Below are 23,229 nucleotides of genomic sequence, written 5' to 3' on the forward strand. Positions count from 1 at the left end.
GGCGCACGGGCTTCAGTAGTTGTGGCACATGGGCTCTAGAGCGCAGGCTCAGTAGTTGTGGCACGTGGGCTCTAGAGCGCAGGCTCAGTAGTTGTGGCGCACGGGCTTAGTTGCTCCACGGCACGTGGGATCTTCCCAGACCAGGGCTCGAACCCATGTCCCCTGCATTGGCAGGCGTATTCTTAACCACTGCGCCACCAGGGAAGCCCCTAGGCTTTATTTTTTTAAGCAGTTTTAAGTTCATAACAAATTAAGAAGACAGAGCTCTCCCATACACCTCTTGCCTCCACATATGCATCACCTCTCCCATGATCAATACCCCTCACCACAGGGCTACATTCATTATAATCAATGAACCTACATGGACACATCATATCACCTAAAGTACATAGTAATGTTAGGGTTCACTCCTGGTGTTGTACATTCTGTGGGTTTGGAAGAATGGATAATGACATGTATCCACCATCAGAGTATCATTCAGAGTAGTTTCATTGCCCTAAAAATCCTCTGTGCTCTGTGCACCCCAGATTTTTTTTTAATCATTACGTGTTGGTCATCTTCTCCTCGAAAGTGTTATCTCAAAACTAACCACTTGGTGGCACCAAAAGAAAAGTTAAAATTTCACTTCTGGCTTAGACCAGCCTCCAGAAAGGCAGTTCTTGTGTCTAAAGAAATAGAAGCCATGTTTCTCCACAATCCTGATTCAGGGAAGTAAATCAACCGGTTTATACATGAAAACAGGCAGGATGGCCCTGTTCAGCCTCAGGGGGAAAAAAATGTTTTGCTTTTTTAATGTTTGCAAAGGTTGCTAGGCTGGCCTACTTTTAGGGTGTTGGCCGGTCTAAGCTTGTCCAACCAACAAGGCCAAGCCCTACATCAGTCACTTCACTTCTCGTGAACAGGTTTGCATGAGGCCTCTCTTGGGGCTGAATGATGAGAGGGATGCAGTTCACACAGGAGATGCTGGTAATCGGCCTGCAGCTCGAAGGATTCACTAGACTCAGGGCTCCCTTCCTGTGTCACTTAGGGCACTGGACACTCACAGCTCGGGGGTACACAGCTGCTCCCACAGCTGACTGGGATGTTACCAAGAAGCAGTCGCCTTAGTTCCAAACCCTTTTGTGGCAAATGTGTCTGTTACTCTAATTACATAATTGAATTTAAAACTACGTGAGCTGATGAAATAAGTGTGAAACACGGAGTTATTATAGCTAGGAAAACTAGGTTAACTGCTTTGGAAAGACTCCATAAGGGCGAGTTGCAAAAAAAAAAAAAAAAAAAAAGGTGTGGGCAAAATGATGCTAGGAGATTAGGAAAAATATCTTTAAACATCCAGCATTTCACATATCTGGCTTTTAGATATCAAACAGAACCCATAGATGTGCGTTCAAGTTCTGATTACTAAAGCAAGACTTCATAGAACTCCAATTTGTGTCCTCCACTCAAAGAGCTTTTTACATCTAAAGAGTAGTAAAAGAATGCATATTTATATGTTTTAAAATAAAATGTTTATATCCACTTGTGTCATTCTTTATGATACCATTTTAACTGGCATTTTCAATAAACAGACCAACCCCAGTCCCTGCTACATTGTGAAGGTCAGAGGAGAGATGGGGAAATGGAGAAAACAGCAAGATGTCTGTCTCTAGTCCCACCCTGAGCCCCAGGGGAAGAAGAGCGCTGACAGCAGCCAAGGCCCTATCTTCAGGTGGAACACATGCAAGTGGTTTAGATCCCCAAGGGACACAGGGTGACAGTGAGGAGGGTGGGCATTCTCCTGCTTCTGCACAGAACAAGATCTTGTTCTGGTCCCACAAGGGCCTGAGTTGGCCTGGAGTACAATTCATAGCAGGGGCAGAGCCATGATTTCCATGAGAGGGGGGCACATACGGACACCTCTGTGTCCAGCAAGAGACAGACTTCAGAATCAGAGAACCTGAGTTAAAACCCAGCTCCACCATTTACAAATTGTGAGAACTTAAGGAATAAGTCCTTATCTGTACAAGAACACTACTGAAACCAAGTAAGGCCCTGTGGGACTCCCAAGCACGGAGGCCCTTTTGTCCCCTGTTTCTTGTGGGCAAGGCTCCAGCCTCCATGACCTTCCCTGAGTTCCAAAGGGCAGATTCCAACAGTTGCTAATCAAGGGAGGAGCAGCCAAGAAACCACCTGAGGCCAGATTAAAGGGACCAGAGAAGCTCATCAAGATTAGGCGACCACCTGAGCTGAGACTAAGGGAGTGCAGGCCCTGCTCAACCCTAATCTTGTCAGAGACCCCCACCTCTGAACCACTGTTATAAAACCCTCATCAAATCCTCCCGGGTTGGGACACATCGTTTTTCAAGGCAGAAGCTGGGTGTGTCTCCCTTTGCCTGGCAAAGTAATAAAGCTATCCTTTTCTACTTCTCCCAGAACTGTGTCTCCAAGATTTGATTCGGCACCGTGTACAGAGAGGCTGATCTCTCGGTAACGCTACCTACATAGGATGTTGTCTTAGGCGTTCAAACAGCTGCCGTATGAAAGGTGCTTCGCCCAGTGGTCTGGCTCATACACAGAGAGCTGCTCCCGCTGTTGGACTTGCTTCTGCTGACACGGTCCACCCTGGAGAGACAGTCATCTGCTCTTCCCATGCCCTCCCCAACAAAACCGTCTGCACTGGTTTTCCCAGGATGAGAAACATGCAGAAGTCTCTCTTCAAATGTTCAGAAAACTGTCACTAATACAAAGGTCTCCTTTTTATTCTATCTTCTATAGAACTGTGATTTTTTTCCCCCTTCCATTTACAGGGGAGTAGAAACAACAGATGACCCATTACTCAGATTCGCCAAAGTGGCTGAGTTTAAGCCCAGCTCCTCGGGGGGCAGTCAGCAGTGGGGGCCCTACAGTGTCCATCTCATTGGACCTCTGACCCCCATTCAAAATGTCCTGTTAGAGTTACATGACACCATGTGGGCAAGAGGGCAGACACATCAACACTCCAACCTGGAAACTTACAGTCCCCTCCCCAAACCACTCATGTAGGTGAACTAAGCTACTTCACCAAATTCACTAATCCATTTCCATAATTTCCACCTCTGGAGTTCGACAGCATCAAAAATGGTGGCCATATGGCAACTCAGGCAGGACTTTGCAGGATGTTATACCAATGACTTTCAGCACTGCAGGCCCAGAAATGCTTTTTTCCAGTGTTCCCAGAACTGACCTGAGTCTTAGGGATTGATTCACACTAACCAAATTCACAAGAACAGACGTCATACATCAATGTATTAATCATAGGGAGGGATGGTATCAAAGGTCCAACTGGGCTCCCATGCTTCATTCTCATGAACCCAAAACTTCCTGGGGAAAATGTCCAAGCAGAGACCCAGCCATGAAGGTCTAAGACAGCAAGGCTAAGTGGGAAAAGGGAAGGGATCATACTCCAGGCCACGAGTTCCAAGACTCCAAAAGAAAGGAGTGGAGTGTTGATGTTTTAGAGGCCCTCCCAATTGGGTGACTCTCAGTTTACCAGGCCTCTACCCCTCTTGGGAATAATTCACTTGAAACTTTCTTCCCATTGGGTACCTGAGAAGCTTACTGTGCATGGATGATACCAGAGAAAAGGACTTGGGCACAAAGGATAATTCTCACAGTCCAAGGCTGCAAACAGGTAGTTCAGTGACATGTGGTCCACAGACATGTTTGTGAAGTGTGCAACATTTTCAGATTTTTTAAATTAGTTGCCAACTTTTAAAAGTTGGTTGATTTCTCATCAAAATTCAAATTTTAAGTTTCTCTTGGAGACTGACGCATGCCTACAAAACAATAGTAATTAGGGTCGACAACTTTACTTTGGGGTTTGCAGCTCTCTGCCCTCATTTTCAGACAATCGCTCAAGGTATAGAATTTCTCACTGCATATATTAGCTATAAAGCGTTATATGCTGTTTCATATACTAGTGTTATTCTTCCACTGCAGTCTTATTTCAAGGAATAAATATACACACATACATCTACACTATAATTCATCTAGGGGCAAAAACGTAGATCATCTGGGAAAATTAAAGGTAACTTTTTTAACTGATCATTTAATATGTCCCAGGTACTAGAAATTCTTGATAAGTTCTTTTATTTAATCTTCACAACACTATTACAAGGTAGGTATTACTCTAATTTTACAACTAAACTTATTGAGGCTTGGAGAAGTAAGATGATTTCACCAAGGTCATAGACAACTGGTAAGTGGTAGAGCTGGGCTACCCCAGAGCCACTGCCTGATTTTATATTCTATTAAAGATTATGAGTGGCCATTGGTAACAGACATTAGTTGGCTTTCTTCTCAGTACCCAGTGGTCATGAGGATCACTGTCGTTCAGGGGAAGCCGATTGCTCCCAGCTTCAGGGATGGGACACACGAATGGGCCAAGCTAACTGATCCGCTTCACCACAGTGATCGTTTCAGAGGTGGACACGTGAACAAAGGTTAAGTCAGAAAAAAATCTAAGGACTTTTGCTGGAAATTCTGAGGCAAGGACACTCTCTTTTTCTGTTCTGTGTAAATAAGGAAGCACATGGCCCCAGCCATTGCTGATCACCATCTTGGGATACGTTAAGGATATATGGATGATGAAGCTGATGCCTCAGGCAGCAGAGCAGAAAGGAAGGGCAAGAAATGGGGTCCTGATCACATTGTACGGGCCCTACATAGAGGTTTGCTAATGCCGGCATCACTCACGGACGGTTGATTTATAAGCTTCCCTTTTCTGCATTAGCCAGGGTCGTAAGGTTTTCCACTGTTTCCAAGTGAAAGATACCTCACAGATACAGAATTGTGTCTGAGCAATGAAGCAAGCCTTCTAAAGAGACCTTCCAATGCTTGGACATACATGAATGGAACTGTCCATAAACAGCTGGTGTGCTCACTTCCCTACCTCCACCCCTGACACTCCCTCCCCCTCCCTCTCTCCCTCTCTCTGTCTCTCCCCACCCACCCCCCTCTCAGAGTAGCTGACATAAAATCTAGCTTTGCCCCAGAATTTAAAACTTTAACTATTCATTCCCTTTTTCTATGTCTCCTTCCTCTCTCCAACATTCTTCAGACTTCTTTAGAATAGCTATGGTGTTGTTTTTGTTTTGATCGAGCTGGTAGGGTGCTGGGGCGGATAAGAAGGAAAAGGAGATAAGTGGATGCCACATACACAAGGTGGCTATCGGATCAAAAGGGCTGGCAACACATGGCCCAATCCACCCAAAAAAAAAAAAAAAAACACACAAGGCTACACAAAGTTGTTCTTAACTGCTCCTTTGATGAGACTGAACAGTGCAAGACAAGTGTCAGAAGGGAAATAACTATGCCCCAAATCATCTTGTTCTTTAGGTAAGGTGTCATTTGAGAAAAACTCAACCCTATTTTCATAACTCCCTAAAATTACAGGCAAAAGTTAATGTGCATCTCTGGGATAGTTTTAATCCAGAGGGGATTGTGTCACCAAAAATATTACAAACCTCGGGACTCTAACACGAGGAAGTTAAAAGGATGGCTAAAGTATTTTTATCCTTTTATACTTATTTTATTCCATAGTATGATTTTATGGGAATTCAAAAATAAAAAATTGTTCACTTTTATTCATGGTTTATTACACATATTTTTCCTCCACCTTTTAAAAAGTTTAGTAGTTACAAAAACAATCCTGCCGGGCTTCCCTGGTGGCACAGTGGTTAAGAATCCGCCTGCCAATGCAGAAGACAAGGGTTCGAGCCCTGCTCAGGGAAGATCTCACGTGCCGCGGAGCAACTAAGCCCGTGCGCCACAACTACTCAGCCTGCGCTCTAGAGCCCGCGAGCCACAACTACTGAAGCCCGCGCGCCTAGAGCCCCTGCTGCACAGCAACAGAAGCCGCCTCAACGAGAAGCCCGAGCACCGCAACAAAGAGTAGCCCCCGCTCTCCGCAACTAGGGAAAGCCCGCGCGCAGCAACAAAGACCCAAGGCAGCCAAAAATAAACATAAATAAATAAATGTCTGGTTCATATTTTAAAAAAAACCCACAATCCTGTCAACTTAAAAAGTTGATACAATGTAATCTACCACATTTCTAACATGGAACCATTTAAGATAATGTTAAAGAAAGCTATTTAAAATGAGTATGATCATACAGTTAAAAATTATAAAGCTACTAAAAGTGGAATGATTCCGTTTCTCTACTTCCTAGACTAGGAATGCTAGACTTTTTTTTAAATAATTGTTTTCTGGTTATAAAAGTTAATATTTTGTATTTAAAACGTGAGAAACACAAGAAACCTAAAGAAACAAGTCATTCATAAACACACCACCAGAGATAACTGTTAATATTTCAATATACATATACTGCAAGTCACCTCTTCTACATGTAAAGATAGTTTTTTACAAAAAACGGGATATTACTGTACATTGTTTTGTAATCTGTCTTTTCACTTAATATATCAAACATTTTCCCATACACAGAGGGAACTGTTTATCTGCTTAACTTTTTCTGAAGACATACTCTGACAATTTTGAGTATAATTTGTCAGGTCCATTTTCTTACAATTACATGACACTTCCCATTATACAATGGGAAGAATGTGTATTATTAGAAATGTGTATTATTAGAAAAAGAGCAATTATACCAATAAATTATATTATCTTCACACTGTTCTACCATATTAAGCAAGCCACTTCCATGTTATCGTCAGTTTTGACCCCTTCATCCTACATGGCTATTTTAATTACTAAGCTTACAAACAGCTGAGAACTATTATTTACCTTGCACTCATGGTTGTTATTAATTCCAAAGGCTCCTTAAGCATTGTAGTTCTAAGAAATCATTCACTGTTTAGGGTAAGTGACATGGGAAATACAGATTACAGAGCTTTCAGTATTACAGATTATAATAATTTCACCTTTCTTAGATTAAAAACATGAGCATTTAATAAGTTTTCCCTTAGTGAGAGTTTATAGATAGAGTAGAAAAGAGTGAATATTTAGCCTGGGTCTTTATCCAGCTGAGTCTTGACACTGAAAACACATTTATCAGTTACACCCAGCATTCATCTAACACATCTGCCACACCCCACAAAAGAGAACTTGGCTCTTCATTTATCTTCTTCCATAGTATTTTTGTGGTAAATGCCAAACCAATGTCTAGCTAGATATAAGAAAGGCAGAACAAACTCTATGACATGAAAAGATGATTGAGTGGCATGTTCTAGCCCCCAAATTTGTCACTGTGAGTGCTTTAAACCTTTGCCAAAAAATACATGAAAGAGAGTGCCACTGTCACATAAAATGCAATACATCTAAAATTAAACTTCTCCCCCTGACTTTCTCCCAAACCATTACTACATCCAATGGCCCCATTTCCAATGATCACTTTTATCACAGGCTCCAACGATAGAAACCTGGGGTTACATTTGCTTCTTCCAAACCTTCTCTCTCCCTCTTTTAGCTAAAGTGCATCGACCCATCTCTAACCTCTATCTGTGCCTCTGCAGTATTACTCAGGCTTTCTTCTTTCTTGCAAATTCCCGCTGCTGCCTCCGATTCCAGCCCTTATTATTTCCTCCTGGACTACTGCAGCAGCTTCTGACGTGGTTTCTCCTCTAACCAAATACAGCCAACATTCCTCCTCCGGGCTTAACTCCCCAAAGTCTATATCATCATTTCATTCTTCAGTTCTAATATCTCCATGATTCCCTATTAGCCTCTCCGACAAGCTCAGGTTCCCCCACCTAGTTTTCAGAGATCTTCTTAACACGGCCTGGAGCTGTTTCTGCAGCCTGATTTGCTGCAGTCCCTCCAAGACTCTTTTCCACAGGAAACCTTCCTTCCTTGTCTGTACTTCCCCTGCCATCCTGCAAGGCCAAGTTCAAGTGCAATCTTCTTCAGGAATCTTTCTCACCTACTCATATCTTTCCCCTCTTTAAACACCCACTTAAATGTCTGTAGTGGATTTAAATTTTTGCTCCACAGTTCTGGAGAAAAGAAATGTCAGGTTGAATCTGACTGGGAGCCCCTCACTCCACAGGTTTGGTGAGAAACTGAGTCTTGGTTTTTGCTTTGGGAGTCTCCCCTTCTCGGGATCCAGAGAGCTGATGTGGTGCTCAGTCCAACACAGGCCCTCCCCTGAAGCTCGACTCCAAGTCAGTGTGTCCAAGCCCAGGGCACAGGGGCTCTTTCACCTCAGATGGCAAGGTCACAGCTCTCACAGCCCTGATATCCCTTTGCAACTCTATCAGGAGTCCTATCACTTCTCATGGGGAGTTACATGGGAATGGGACACTGGTCCTTGATACTGGTGGGACATGCTATATAAGCCCTCTGTCCCATGGCTTATCGCTTTGGGAAAATTCCTTCGCAATCTTACCAATGCTCCCAGCTTCCCTCCCTCTCAGCTTCAGGACCCTTCCCCATCATGGACAAATCAGCTCTCAGCTGAACTGCCCTTCGTTTAAATCTGCATTACAGCACATATCATATGGTGTGCATTATAGTCTAAGAGGCAGTAACACATACTGTTAAGCGCAGAAGCCTCAAGAGCAAACAGGAATGGAGTACTATACTTGCACTGAATGACCTCAGGGAGGTATTGAACTGCCCAAAGCCTCAGTTTACTTATCTAGAAAACCTTCATAGGAATGACACAAGGATTGAATCAGGCCAGAATAGAAGTCCTAGTAGCAATGACTTACATTTATGTAGCACTGTGTGCCAAGCACTATTCTAAGTGCTTTACGTATATTAACACATTCAATCCCCACAACACTTTATGGATAAGTAAACAGGCACAGAAGGGAGTAAGTAAGTAGTCCAAGATCACCTAGGAAGTAAGCAGCAGAGGTAGGAATTCAACGCAAGCAGTGTGGCTCAGAATCTATGCTTTTAACCATTATACCATACTGCTTCTAATAAGCAATTGCTTCAAATGGTAGCTATTACGGCTATTGATAAACTACCTGATTCTTAATGCATCTGCCTCCTTATGTAAATTGCAAGCTCCTTGAGGACAGTAAACATGCTGACTCATCCATAACAGCTGTTAGGGCTGGCTGTGGAGGCTCACTGCAAGGGTTAGAAGCCTACCTCCTGCGTTCACTAGCTAACTCTAAAATCTTGGACAGATTGCTTAACTTTTTAGAATGGCTGTAAGGATTAAATTATTTCTGACTTAGAAAGTACTTAGAAAAGTGAACGGCAGCTATGACAATGACATACTGATATAGTTCATTATTTGATATGAGATGTGATTTACCATCTGTCTTTCCAGGATCTGGAAGAGTGCCAGAGTTCTCAACAAATACTTGCTAATCACCAACTCACCCACATTGTTTGTCTTGCTTCATGTGGGGTTCATCTTGTCTCTAAAATTACTCCTTAAAGAAAGGGCTACACCTTCAAGACAGTATCAATAGTAATAATAGCAGCTAACTTCCACCAAAGACTTATATGCACCAGGGACTGTTCTATGATTGTTTTTGTGTGTTTAATCATTTAATCCTCACAACGGCCCAATGTGGTCAATACTATTATCTTTACTTTTTGTGTGAGGAAACCAAAGCACAGAAAAGTTAATTCACCCAATGTCACATTAACACACAGCCCATATGTGGCAGAGTCTACGTACTTAACTACTTACACTTTGTTGTCCCTTTTGTAACGTTTTTCGTATTCCACAGGATATTTAGTAGAATTCAGTATATATAAAAGTACCGGACTTCCCTGGTGGCACAGTGGTTAAGAATCTGCCTGCCAAAGCAGGGACACGGGTTCGAACCCTGGTTCGCGAAGATCCCACATGCCGCAGAGCAACTAAGCCCGTGTGCCACAGCTACTGAGCCTGTGCTCTAGAGCCCGTGCGCCACAACTACTGAAGCCCGTGCGCCTAGAGCCTGTGCTCCGCAACAAGAGAAGCCACGACAATGAGAAGCCCGCGCAGCGCAACGAAGAGTAGCCCCCACTCGCCGCAACTAGAGAAAGCCCGCGCGCAGCAACGAAGACCCAACGCAGCCAAAAATAATTAATTAATTAATTAATTAAAAAAGGAAAAAAAAAAGTACCAAAAGCACTGTTGCTTGAAAAATGTTCACTCGAAATAGCATGAATAGTAGAGAGTATTTTTTAAATGTTTGAAGTGTCTATCTAAAAAGTCATAAAACTTAAAAGCCAAAGTTTCTCTTAATAGCAAATAGACTTAGTCTTTGAAAATGAGCACATCAGTTAAGCTGAATCACGAAGATGAGGTACAAGTTTTCCAGCTGTGAATGACTCAAGGGAATCGGACGTACTTCACATACTGAACATCCTATTCTGATGGGCACATAGCACAGAAATGAGGTCTCTAAAAGAAGACATAGCCCAGAGATCTGTAACAAAATCTAACCCCAAAACAAAGACTATCGATGCTTTAGGAGGCCAACATTCTTTCAACTCCCTTTCTGTTTTCAAAACACTTTACAGATACATTTCATACCTCCTTCCACAAACCTCTTTCCATAAAGTGGAACAATTACAAATTAAAGAAATTCTCCAGGATAAGTTAAGTGGAGACTCATCTAAATAAAACTGAATCAAGGAAGGCCTCATAACATTTAATAATTATAATTCTAATAAATATAATTTATTATAATAAATTAATATAATAATTTATTGTAATAATTATTATAATAAAAGGCCTCATAAGAAAACAAACCAGTTGAACTAGTCTGATCCTTCAGCCAGTTAAATGGAAGAATGAATTTTCACAGCCTTGGGAAAATCTAGGTTTACAGGGCAAACTCTGAAGGGTTGAGCTCATTGTGGAGACATGTTCCTTTTCACTGGCAAAAGAGAAAAGGAAGTGAGCCATGCCCTAAAAAAATTACCACTAGAGACATTCCAGCCGATACCTGATAAGGACTGGGAAGGCTGCCATCAACTCATGGCTAGAAGATGGAAAATTTGGATGAGAATGCAGCTGACCAGGAGAAACCATGTTAGGTATGAATAAGATTTCCCATTAAATTACAAGTTTTCAACAAGGGGGTCATTTAAACCAGTTGCTTTCAAACGTTTTTGTTTTTTGTTTTCTGTGGTTTTTTTTGCTGTGACACACAGTGAGAAATATATATAATACATTATATCATGACATATATTATATATCTGAAACACCCATATGCATACACGGAAACAGTGAAACTGAAACAATGCTTACCTTTACTAGGCACAAAGCACTATGAAATTTTCAGTTCTATGCTACTTTGTGTTCCAAACACACTAGTTGAGACCTACTGGCTGAAAAACAGCTATTTAAACCAGCAGAGGAGATTCTGAGGGTATGTTTTATAATAGCCTTTATTCCTCCCTCAGAGTCCCATAGCCAACTTAGGAAAGCTGCAATGGCGCATCTGCTCTTGGGACAAGTGACTTGTTCCTTGAGTACTTGGGTAAAGGCCACCCGGAAGCTGGTTCTTCCAAGTCCAGCCATTCCTCATTGTGCTGACTCCTTCTCTTTCTATCCCTTGAATGCTAGGGTTCCCCCAGGGCTGTTTTTGGCCTTTTTCTCTTATTACTCTGAGTAACTGGATCTACTTCCATGGCTTCAAGTTACTCAGAAATCCCATTCCCTAGGCCACAATTCTAAATGCCCATCTACATCTAACGCATTTCCAACTGAACTGTCCCACAGATTTCAAACTCTTAAGGCCCAAAATTGTACTGTAAATACAATCTCTCTTCCCTGTCTCCTCACTCAAATCTTTCTTTTCCAGTTTTCCTCCTCTCAAGGAATAGCACTACACACAATGCACAAATCTGTGGGTCATCATTTGCAACTTCTTTTCCTATACCTCAACATCCAATGCGTTACCAATTTTACCTTCTTAATATTCAGTGGTATGCAGGTAAATGTTTAACAGTCACCTTACCAGGTTAAAAAAAAAAAACAAAAAAAAAAACAAAAGCCCTGACTTGCAGCACTTCCCTATTTCTGTGACGCAAATAGCGCACCAGAGCCAATTTCAAGCAACCAACTTGATGCCACTGAACATGGAATTGAAAAGAGATGGGCACTAATGGCTCCAGCACACCACCATCTAATCCTCAGAACCATTTCTTATCTCCATGCCTACTGGCACTGTCTCCGGATTTCATCTTGCTTCTCCTCAACACAATAGAGTCTTTATTGACTTCCTGACCTTTTTACTCATACCCTACCTCTCTGACATAGTCTCCAAAATACCTCTCTAAAATCCAGGTCTCATTATGCTCCTCCCCTGCCTAAACCCCTTCAGTGGTTCTCCACTGTCCACTCTTTATCTATATACATAAGGCCCTTGATAATTTGGCGCCCACTGACTCTTGGGCTTTGTCTCTTGCCACACCACCACCTATAAGCTCTGTTCCAGTCACACCCACATACATCATATTCTAAGATATATGATACTGCTTCATGCTTCTGCACCTTTGTTTATTCTATTCCTACTCCCTAGGACAACCTTCCCTGATTTGTTCATTGAGTAAGCCTCTTAAGATTCAGCTCAAATTCCTTCTCCAGGAAGCGTTTCCTAAACTCCTTGGTTGGTTTGATGTATCCCACTTTTAGACCGCCAGTACATTCTATCACCTCTAACACCCTTTAATGAAATTTTTTCATAGCCATCTCTTCTCACTAGACACGAGGTTTTTCTTTTTCTTTTCTTTTCTTTTTTTTTTTTTTGGCTGTGTTGGGTCTTCGCTGCTGCGCGAGCTTTCTCTAGTTGCAGCGAGCGGGGGCTACCCTTTGCTGCGGTGCGCGGGCTTCTCATTGTGGTGGCTTCTCTTATTGCAGAGCACAGGCCTCAGTAGTTGTGGCACGCGAGCTTCAGTAGTTGTGGCTTGCAGGCTCTAGAGGGCAAGCTCAGTAGTTGTGGCACACGGGCTTAGTTGCTCTGCGGCATGTGGGATCTTCCCGGACCAGGGATTGAACCCGTGTCCCCTGCACTGGCAGGCGGACTCTTAACCACTGTGCCATCAGGGAAGCCCCTAGACATGCATTTCTTGAAGGCAAGAACTGGATCTTATTTATGGAATACCAAGTATGTAGTATGGTGATGGAACACAGTAGTTTCTCGATAAACAGTGACTATTATCCCAGCAACTAGCACCCTAAGACCAGTATATACTAATTACTCAAATATTCATTGAATGAAAACATATTGGTATGTTCTTGCCATTTGCCCAAGGCCAAAGGACTGCTAAGACACCCAACCTATACCTTCTATATTGTCAGGAAGTCTAAGATCTATGGCCATAGTCAAAGAACTTGCACTATATTTTCTTGTTTTGCTTATTGTCCTCTGTATTAGTTTCGTGGGGCTGCCATAACAAAGGACCACATGGCTTAAACAACAAAAACTTATTTTCCTACAGTTATGGGGGCTAGAAGTCTGTTACCAGGGTTACTTTCTTCTGAGGCCTCTCTCCTTGGCTTGCAGTTGGCTGCCTTCATGTTCACAAGGCATTTGCCCCCTACATGTCTCCATGTCCAATTTTTCTCTTCTTATAAATACACCAGTCATATTGGACCAGGGGGCCACCGTAATGACCTCATTTTAACTTAGTCACCTCTTTAAAGATCCTATCTCCAAAAACTGTCACATTCTGAGGTACTAGAGACTAGGACTTCAACATACAAATTTTAGGGGGACACAATTCAGTCCATAACAGCTTCCTACTAGACTGTGAGCTTCTCAAGAGACAGGAGCTATAACTCAGTCTTTTTTTCTTAGCATCTGCTAGGCATAGCAGAGTACCTGGAACGCAGCAGATTCTCAAATTATTTGTGGGATACATAAATGAAGGACCTTCCAGGAGTGTAGTCCAAATCTATGGAGTGAGGTCCCTTCAAAATTTGGTGGCCAGCACCAAGAAGAATATGGCTTTAGCCTTTCCCTGAAAGAAAGTTAGATACTGTCATGGTCTCCAGATAGCTCACTGCCAAATAGCCATCTATATAGCACCCAAAACTTAGTAGAATAATAAAATCCTTAAGACTAGACACCCAAAGCCGGTTGACAATACCCTCCTCCCTCCAGACTCATTCTGATACACCAGACTGACAGCATCATGCATGGATAGAGTCAGATTCAATGTCAAGAGAAAACAAACACTTCTCTACCTAAAGAACAAGATGTAAAAGCTTAGAGAAATGGTTAAATGGACATCTGCCTTTTCCTACCCAAAAGGAAACTTCCTCCCCTTCACTGCTCTGTGTGATTTTGGTGGGCCTGTCAATTATGTAGCCTGCCTTCCCCACTATCAAGACAGACACATGACCTAATAAGTACCCCCCTCCCAGGAATTTGAATCCTAAGTGGGGAAACATGAAGACAGGAAATAACTGGAGGGAGTCAATTAAGCCAGTACCATGAAGGGTTCCTGGTTCACACATCCCTGAAACAGCCTCAGTTCCTACCTTTCCAAGACTTGATTGAACTGTCTTTGTTTCTGAAACCTACTTGATAGTCTTTCCCAAAAATGTCTTTTCTTTAAATTAGATAGTGCTTATTCTGTAGCTCTCAAAGAATCTTGACACATATAGTGGCCCCTAGAAGTGGGGTGTGGGTAGTGGTGGACGTAAACTATGGAAATAAAACAGGCAGTAAGGATTCCCTCATCAGTGGTTGAGAAGTTGTGTTCATCATACCTGCTATGCCAGCACAAAGCAGCCAACTACATTATTCCCTCCTATATTTTGGGACACAGTCCGCATGCCTCCCCAGGCTAAATCTTTGGGAAGTTGATAGGAAAATCTCAAGATACTGGAGTGTGTGGCTATTTCTGACAGCTTTTGGTAAAGTCCAAGAAATGACTTAGGCCATCTTGGCTGAAGCTATCTGAATGCAAAGAAGAGAATTCTGCCTCATGTAGACTGGCCCTTTCTCCTGGTAGGAATCCATGATGACAGAGTCAGATCATGAAGGACTTTAAATTTGAATCAATGAATCAATGAAAATGCTAGAAAAACATAGGAAGGAAGGAAACATAGCAAAAGATAAGATTGGGATGGAGAGAATGGGGCCAAGACTGGTCCCCAAAGTACCTCCTGATATATATTCCCTCCCTGGCAAAGAGCTAAGTGCTGGAATAAGGCCACAGGGTAAGGAACAAGCTAGCATTGCCTTTATCCTAGAGTCAAAAAGATAGGCACCAAAATTAAGGGCTAAAGGGTGGGCAGAGAAGCAAGGCCTACTTCTAAGAGAAATCCCCGGGCTAGGGCCCAGAGGCAAACATTGATCTACAGAGTGAAAAATGCATATAGACCAGCAGGGGTTACACTGAGTTAAGCTGCCATTGAAACCATGGAAAATAAAAACTTGTCACTGCCCCAAAATCAATCTCCAGGTATCCTAACCCATACCACCAGAATGTGAGCTGGTCATAGCCCCAAAATCAATTTTCAGGTATCCTAACTCATACCACCAGAATGTGAGCTGCCTGAAATAATATATCCCCATTAGGAAAATCCTTTTCAAATTTGTCCATGGAATTCACATGAAGCAAAAGGGCAAGTTCAGCCATCGCAGACACATAAGGCAGTGAAGTACACCAAACGTCCATACATGTATCTCAAATATTGAAGGAAAAAATCTAATCATGGAGCAATAATAGCTAAATACAATGACCTCTATAACATCCAAGACTATTACCAACCTAACATCCAAGTTAAGGTGTACCAGCAACTTTCTACAAAAAACACAGGGACCACACAATTTATATGCAGACAAGGAAAAACAGGAAGAGATCTACTCTGGAAAACAGATTCTATGGTAGAAATAAATGTAGAAAGAAATTATATTTCTTGAGCTGTACTAAGAGAATAACTTTGATTTACAAAGAGCCTAAATCAGATACTGTTTATCTCAAACTGCCTACATCCTATCAGTTTATATGCTGTGATACCTGGGAAGTTGGTTACCAAACAAAGCCATTTCAAAAGGGGCTGCTGGATAGAACTCTGCGCGCTGGCCCACCTTCCTCTGTGGGAAGTGAGCTCAGATGCTGTAATGTACCATGCAGAACCACGGTATCTGCGGCAGTGGTTCCTAGAATGGTCCCTCCGGGAGCACTACTGGCATAAGGCATCCTTTTCTTACATCTTGGAACTCCGTCACCCACAAGCAATACCACCTACACTGCATTTCTATTAAATGGCGCAGAATCGCTCGGAAGCAGAGAAAATGTTTCAATTTCGTATGGCTAGGATCTGCCCCTTACTTGCTTAGGGTGGGGAAACGTAGTTGCCCAGACCCACTGCATTCACCCATCATTATCATTAACTGCCCTGAGAAAAGCCATTAGAGACAAACTATAAGGAATATTTATGTTTTGTGAGCAAAGGAAAGAACATAAGGTGGGTGGAGTCACAGATGAGCAAGGGCAGGCTGAGAATGATTCTGCTGAAGTTATTTTAACACTGATGAACACTAGGCCATCATTTGGCTTATTAAAATAGTTCTGGGTAGTGAGAGAGAAGCTGGCACATTTTCCTGTAGATGAGATAGCCCTGGGGGGTTTGAACAGCAGTTGGAACACAGCTGCCATGGCTAAAACCAAGCAAGTACAGATGTCACACCAAAGTAGAAGCAATTTCATGCCATTCCACACTGCCAAGTTCAAAATGCCAATGGAGGAAAAGTATTGAAGGAAGTCTTTAAAATAGACCAAATAACTACTTTAAATATCAATTCTGTGTGTAACTAAAATTTTTGCTGTTGAAGTCGATGAGTGACAGATACCACTGTTTAGAGAGCTCAGTCAAAAATCTCCCTGCTCGGCAAGATGAACGCAATACAAGGTGCTGTTCTTCGAGCTTGGAACAAATTGAGTCACTATACATGACACTTTATAACTCCAAAATGTCTTTTGAAGAAAATGGCCTTCTAAGTAATTTTTTTCTCCTTCAATGGTTGTTTTCCTTATAAGTAGAGCTTATCTATCACTTCCTATGTTCTTAACTGAAATACAAAAGCACATGGCACCATATCGTAGTACTCATTTCCCTGAGAAAGATAAGCCAAACCGACTTACCAAAGGCCTTCTTAGGTTCTATTAACTTCAAGGTAAAGAATTCCTCTTTTTTTAATTCCTTTAACTTCTTAGCAACATCAAAGTGACGCCACCCAAGGATAGTTTCTCCATTGATGGCTTCAATGTGATCCCCCACACAGATTGTTTTAACTGAGTCAACTATGCTGCCATCTTTAATTCTCTGAAAGAAAATGCAGGGTAATACTTAATATAAAATAGCACTGTGTAACATTACTTATCATGTTCTTGAGACATTACATACAATATACTGACATATCAACAAGGCAGTTAAAGACAGAAGCCCAGACAACAAAGACAACCATCCTACTCCCAACCATTCTTCTTTATCATTCAGAATTCAGCTTCCATCACAGTCACCACCTCCTCTGAGCAGCTTTTCCTGACACCTCCCAGCCCACTCCAAGACTAGGTAAGGTGCCATTCTCAGGTCTCTGTAGTACATTCTGCTACATAAGTTGAGCTCTAAGCTAGGTACTTTACATTCACCATCTCAATTAATTTTAACAACCTTTATGAGAATCTCATGTCTTGATCAGAAGATCAAGGAATTTGCCAAGTTCAACAAACCATACTGCAATTGTTCATTTATCTCTCAGTCTCCACTACTGAACTGTAATATCCTTGGGGACAGAGATGGTCTTCTTCACCACTGCCCTGTGCCTAGCACAACGTCTGCACAGAAAAGTCCCTCCATAAATGATTGTTGAATCATTTCAACATGAGGCCCATTACATCAGAATAAAGCTTGAGCTTCTTCTACCAGCTACAGTTTTTTAAACCTTAGTTACAAATGCAAGACAAGAATTGGTACAACCTTAGTTAAGAATATTGATACTTAAGAGACAAATGTGGTTACCAGTTGGGGAGCCAATGAGAAGGATGTTATACCATCGCTGTTCATTCATGTATTTTAGGTGAGGAGAACTTAGGACCCAAGGAGAAACATCAAATTGGTCTTTCCTAACTCTATCATAGGTATGTACAATACATCAGTAGTGCAGAGTTTCAAGATGAGGTGTAAGACTCGCTAACATAATCCTAAGAATTTCTGAAAGGATTTTAGGGACAGAAGCTCCAGAAAACTCTGCACAGGTAACAGCCCCACAGATATACAAATTCTTCAACAGCGGTGAGGAACACGGCAAAATGCAGGCTACAGTCTGCCTCGGGCATCACAAATCCTTTCTGAGAATGACAGGCTGGAAATATTAGGGGCTGCTGCTATTGTGTAACTGAAGTGTGTGTATTCCCCACTCTTGCCAGGTGGAGTAACAACATCTTCTGAGTCAGCAGGGGATTGATTATTGCGTCCACGAGTTGAGAGATAAACCGATCTCAAGTACCCCAACATCTCCATAATACTGTCATAAGAAAAAGCAAGTTGTAGAAGACTAACCTAGAAAGGTTGGGCATTTTTAATTTTTAAATTGTATTACAATATACCAAAACTTACAGTGGGTTTCTTTTTTACCCCCCAATTTTAAGAACACTGCTATGTTCATTGTAATAACTGTTAATAGGCTTTATGCAAATGACACAATAATGGTTATTCACACGGAGATTATTGTCTTGACACATAGTTAATTTTAAAGGAAAAAACCCAGAAATTTCATAATCTAAGTGACAATGTTTTTTTAGTAAGTCCATATTTGACACATAAACTACAGAAACAAACAAGGGTAACCACATCAAACCAGTCAGTACAACTGGAGTTTCTAAACTGTCATAGAAACATAAGTGAGATTAAACCAAAGACTAGAGTTTAAAGAAACAAAGCAAAAAAATTTAATATTCTGTCATCTAACCTTTCTTAAGTCACTAGAGAATATGAAAATCTATAACTCTTTCTTAATTTTTATTCTAATTTGTTTCTTGATACATTCTGAACCTATTTTTCCTTTGATCAACTATACCATACAAATTTCAGTTCCACATATTTTTAGTTTAAGACTTACTGTTGTAATTTTATTAAAAATAAGCACTATATAAAACTAAATGAAAGACTTTAAAGACATGTATGAATCTTACCAGTAAATTAAAGGGCAGAGTAACAGAAATCTAGGGTCACAAGTGCCTATGAGTAGCCACAGGTCACAAGAAAGGTGCCCAGAGAGAGGGAGGAAAGGCGGTTACCAGAAGTCAGCAGGTAGCAAGGTGAGAATCCACGTGGGCAAGAGAAAAGTCAAAGCATATGTAATCATCAGGGCCAGTGGATAAGAATCTGGGATGAAGAGAGAGGAAAATCAACGTAAGAAACTTGGAGAAGGGCACCATAAGGTGAACCAGATATAGAAGCAAAGTGGGAGACACTGATGATATATTTTGTGGGTGACCTGAGCCTTAGCTTCCTAAATAGATAGAATAAAGAATGAGGTAGCAACTGAGACAAGTCTCTGCAATTTAATATACTTTAATAATCACACCATAACTTGATAGAGATTAATAATATTGCTAAAAGTGCTACTCAGGCACAAAGGACCAGGAAGAAAAAAGAGGCATTAATTCTATAATTATATTTACTGAGTTACTTAATATCATTCTCTTCAATACTTAGAACTTTCTCTCATCTGGCTTTGGAGCTTGATGCTGCAAAATGTGAAGACAACATTAAATATTTTTTGGAAGGTAGGATTTACTATTATTAAACTTAGAAGTTCCCAAACATTTCAGACCGTTATTATATTAACTTCTATTAATTCATCCCATATAGTTACAAAATTCTACCTTCTCATCACAGATCAGCAGAACTCTAGGGTGGCATCCCACCATCCTCAAAGTCTTAAGCATTGACTCAAGGTTGTTTGAGCCGACCCTGCCCACATGGTCAGCAACTCTGAGTCTCTGCTGCTGACCCTCCAAACACTGTCCTCAAACCTTGTTCATAATAATAAACATGCAGATAACAATTGTAAATAGCTATTTAGTCCTAACAAGCCTGGGAGGGGAAATATTTAATAATCCTTTAGTGAATGAGGAAATAAAAGCACAGTGATGATATGGCTTAACCAAAATAACACAGCTAATAAATAAGAGAACTGGTTTTCAAAGAGAGGTGGTATAATTATGAGACATCATGTTCTTTCCTCAAAACACTCCCAATCAAACAGATCTAACTAATCCAAATGTCTGGTTAAGAAAGAAAGAAAGTCACATGAAGAACTGAAGATCTTCTGACTCAAGACCAGAGTTTGGGGTTGTAGTTATCCAAGATGATCTATCACCTTGATAATCATTTTACGATACGTAAGTGTATCAAATCAATACATTGTACACCTTAAATTTACACCATGTTGTATGTCAACTATACCTCAATAAAGCTGGAAAAAGGTGACCTATCACCTTTGAACAATTTTTTTTTTTTTTTTTTTTTTTTTTTACAAACCTCACCCTCCTACTTTACTTTTTCTTACCTCTACTAAAGCTGTTCTTCATCTATATCATGGCCTCCAGATCTCAAATATTACCTCTTTTCTCAGATCACCACTTCTGTTCTTGCTTTACTTGCCTCTTCTCAGAGATCCTAGCTTCCGTCCGAGAACTGCCCCCGCACCCGCCCCCCGAGTCCCTTGACCTTGTACAATTATTAGTTCTGGATAATTAAATAATCAAAATATTAGAAATATACGAGTACCGTATTTCTCAAAGGATCATGCTAAAATGTGATTTAGTTCTAGTAAAGTAAAAGTATCCCAAATCATACAGATTTCTATAAGAAGATATTCTGAAAATGACAGTTCTGTGGTTATTTATAAGTTACTTCAATTCTAAATCAACTTAGGTTTTCATTTCTTAATTGCATAGTATAAGCCCTTATTTTTATTTTGAATCTAAAAGTATTCTCTTCTGTTAAACTAGGGATCAGCAAACAACAGTTCTTTGGTCAAATCTGGCCTATGGCTTGTTTTTATATGACCCATGAGTTATGAATGGTTTTACCTTTTTTAATGGTTGGGAAAAAATAAAAGAATATCTGTGACATGTGAAAATTATACAAAATTCAAATTACAGTGTCCATAAATAAGATTTTACTAAAAGACATCTATGCTCATAGTTTAAGTATTGTTATAACTTCTGTGCTACAACGTTGAGTTGAGTAGTTGCAACAAAGACTGTATGACCCTAAAATTTAATGAAGCCTAAAATATTCACTACCTGGCCCTTTATAGAAAATGTACGCCAACTCTGGTCTTGAACTATTTTAGGAATTTGTAGAGTTTGTTGTAAGTATACTCTGATTTTTCTGATTAAGTTATTTATATACATTTTCCTGGGAAATGTTAAGACTTGGGTACAAAAGTTATAAATGTTTAAGTGTGCTGTCTTTCCACCTGAAGAGGCTTATCGGTGAGAACCATGCAGTACTAGTAAATACATTTCTCTGCCATCGATCTCATCTCCTAATTATGTGAGGATTTGTTGTTGTTGCTATTATTAAGGTATTAGCTATCAATTATAAGTACTATCAAACATTTCAGAGGTGTCATCAGTTTATACCCAAATAATCCTATAAAGTAGGTGCTAATATTCCATTTGAGAGAAGTCACAGAAATGACTTTAATGACTTGTCCAAGGTCACACAGCGAGTAAATAAATGGTTGAAGCAAGACCAAAAGCAGGCCTGATTTTAAAGCCCGTGGTCCTATACACCACACTGCACTGCCTTCCTAATCATGGACTCCTTCCTCCTCACCCTTGTCTGAATCCCCACTACACTGTCCTCTTACATCAACCTTCACTGACTTGCAGCCACTGCTAAAAGCATATCAAGGGCTTCCCTGGTGGCGCAGTGGTTGAGAGTCCGCCTGCCGATTCAGGGGACACCGGTTCGTGCCCTGGTCTGGGAAGATCCCACATGCCACAGAGCGGCTGGGCCCGTGAGGCATGGCTGCTGGGCCTGCGCGTCCGGAGCCTGTGCTCCGCAATGGGAGAGGCCACAACAGTGAGAGGCCCGCGTACCGCAAATAAATAAATAAATAAATAAAGCATATCAAGTACTCATTTCACCAGCACATACACTAAAATTGGAACCATACAGAGAAGATTAGCCTAGTCCCCAAACAAGGATGACATGCGAACTCTTGGAACATTACACTTTTTCTGCTTATCTTGGCAAAAAACACAGGAAGAGTGAGCCAGAAATTAACAAAATTGATTACTTTAAGGAGTGGGGAAAATGAGTAACGGGGATCACAGAAGGAGCGACATCTCTGAATACATCTTTTATTATAGTTTTAACTTTTGAAACCATTTTACATACTCAGAAAATTAAATCAACATGAGAGGAAAAACTCCAACTCAATTTGAAGAGAAGCAAATGGATTCAACAGTATTTCAAATGAATAAAAATCATGGGGTGGGCGAAGGAGGGGCAAGTGAGAACCTATTCCAAGTTAACTCCTGAAGAGAATACTTTGTGTACATACATTTAAAGACAAAAAATGCATAGAAATCTTGAACTCTTAATAGATTTTTCAGAGTACGAATACAGCAATTCTGAAACTATTTAATGTATATTGTAGAGCTAAGGAAATAAGTAAATATTTCAATAATTTTGAGAGCAAATATTTTAGTGGGGAAGCCAAGGTAGAACCTTGTGGGGCAGGATTAGAATTGGAGGCATAATTATGAAATCATAATTCCTAAAATACTAAATTCCTAAAATCATAATATCCTAAAATAAAAAAGGGTTTTCTAACCCTTTCTGTGGTAACTGAAAGGACCTAGAAACACTGACACTCAGGTAGCAATGAATGCATGCAACCAGCTTCAGATCTTGATTTTGAAATACCTGTCCTCACTAAAAAAGAGAGCTCATTGAAGAATGGTTGATTCCAAGCCTGGGGGAAAGAAGATAAAAGATGATCGTAGAACATCTTGTTGTACCAGAAAGGAAGGAATTGCTCAATAAAATAATGAGAGGCAGGTCAAAAGGATACAGGAGCCAGCTGAAAAGGACTCCTGCAGGACAAATCTCAGGAAACTGGAGTATCAAAATAAATGATGGTAATGGACCCACTGAATAAGAAATTGACAACTAATAAGGACCTACTGTATAGCACAGGGAACTCTACTCAGTACTCTGTAATGACCTACATGGGAAAAGAATCTAAAAAAGAGTGGGGCTTCCCTGGTGGCGCAGTAGTTGCGCGTCCGCCTGCCGATGCAGGGGA

The 23,229-nt window shown here is 41.0% G+C and overlaps 1 protein-coding gene and 1 non-coding gene across 3 annotated transcripts in view; one reads left to right on the forward strand and one right to left on the reverse strand.

The window, feature by feature from the left end:
• GIPC2 (GIPC PDZ domain containing family member 2) overlaps positions 1 to 23,229 on the reverse strand; it is a 90,949-nt gene that overhangs the window by 37,132 nt on the left and 30,588 nt on the right. For both annotated transcript variants that reach the window (XM_024119978.3, XM_055084507.1), the window contains exon 3: positions 17,039 to 17,219. In XM_024119978.3, coding sequence (XP_023975746.1) covers positions 17,039 to 17,219 — 181 coding nt within the window. The remainder of the gene's footprint in view (positions 1 to 17,038; positions 17,220 to 23,229) is intronic.
• LOC112063912 (U6 spliceosomal RNA) lies at positions 22,051 to 22,157 on the forward strand. The gene has a single exon (XR_002891257.1). It is a non-coding gene; the product is annotated as a U6 spliceosomal RNA (small nuclear RNA).

The sequence above is a fragment of the Physeter macrocephalus genome, chromosome 4 (assembly GCF_002837175.3).
Source record: "Physeter macrocephalus isolate SW-GA chromosome 4, ASM283717v5, whole genome shotgun sequence".
In the NCBI taxonomy this organism is placed as follows: domain Eukaryota; kingdom Metazoa; phylum Chordata; class Mammalia; order Artiodactyla; family Physeteridae; genus Physeter; species Physeter macrocephalus.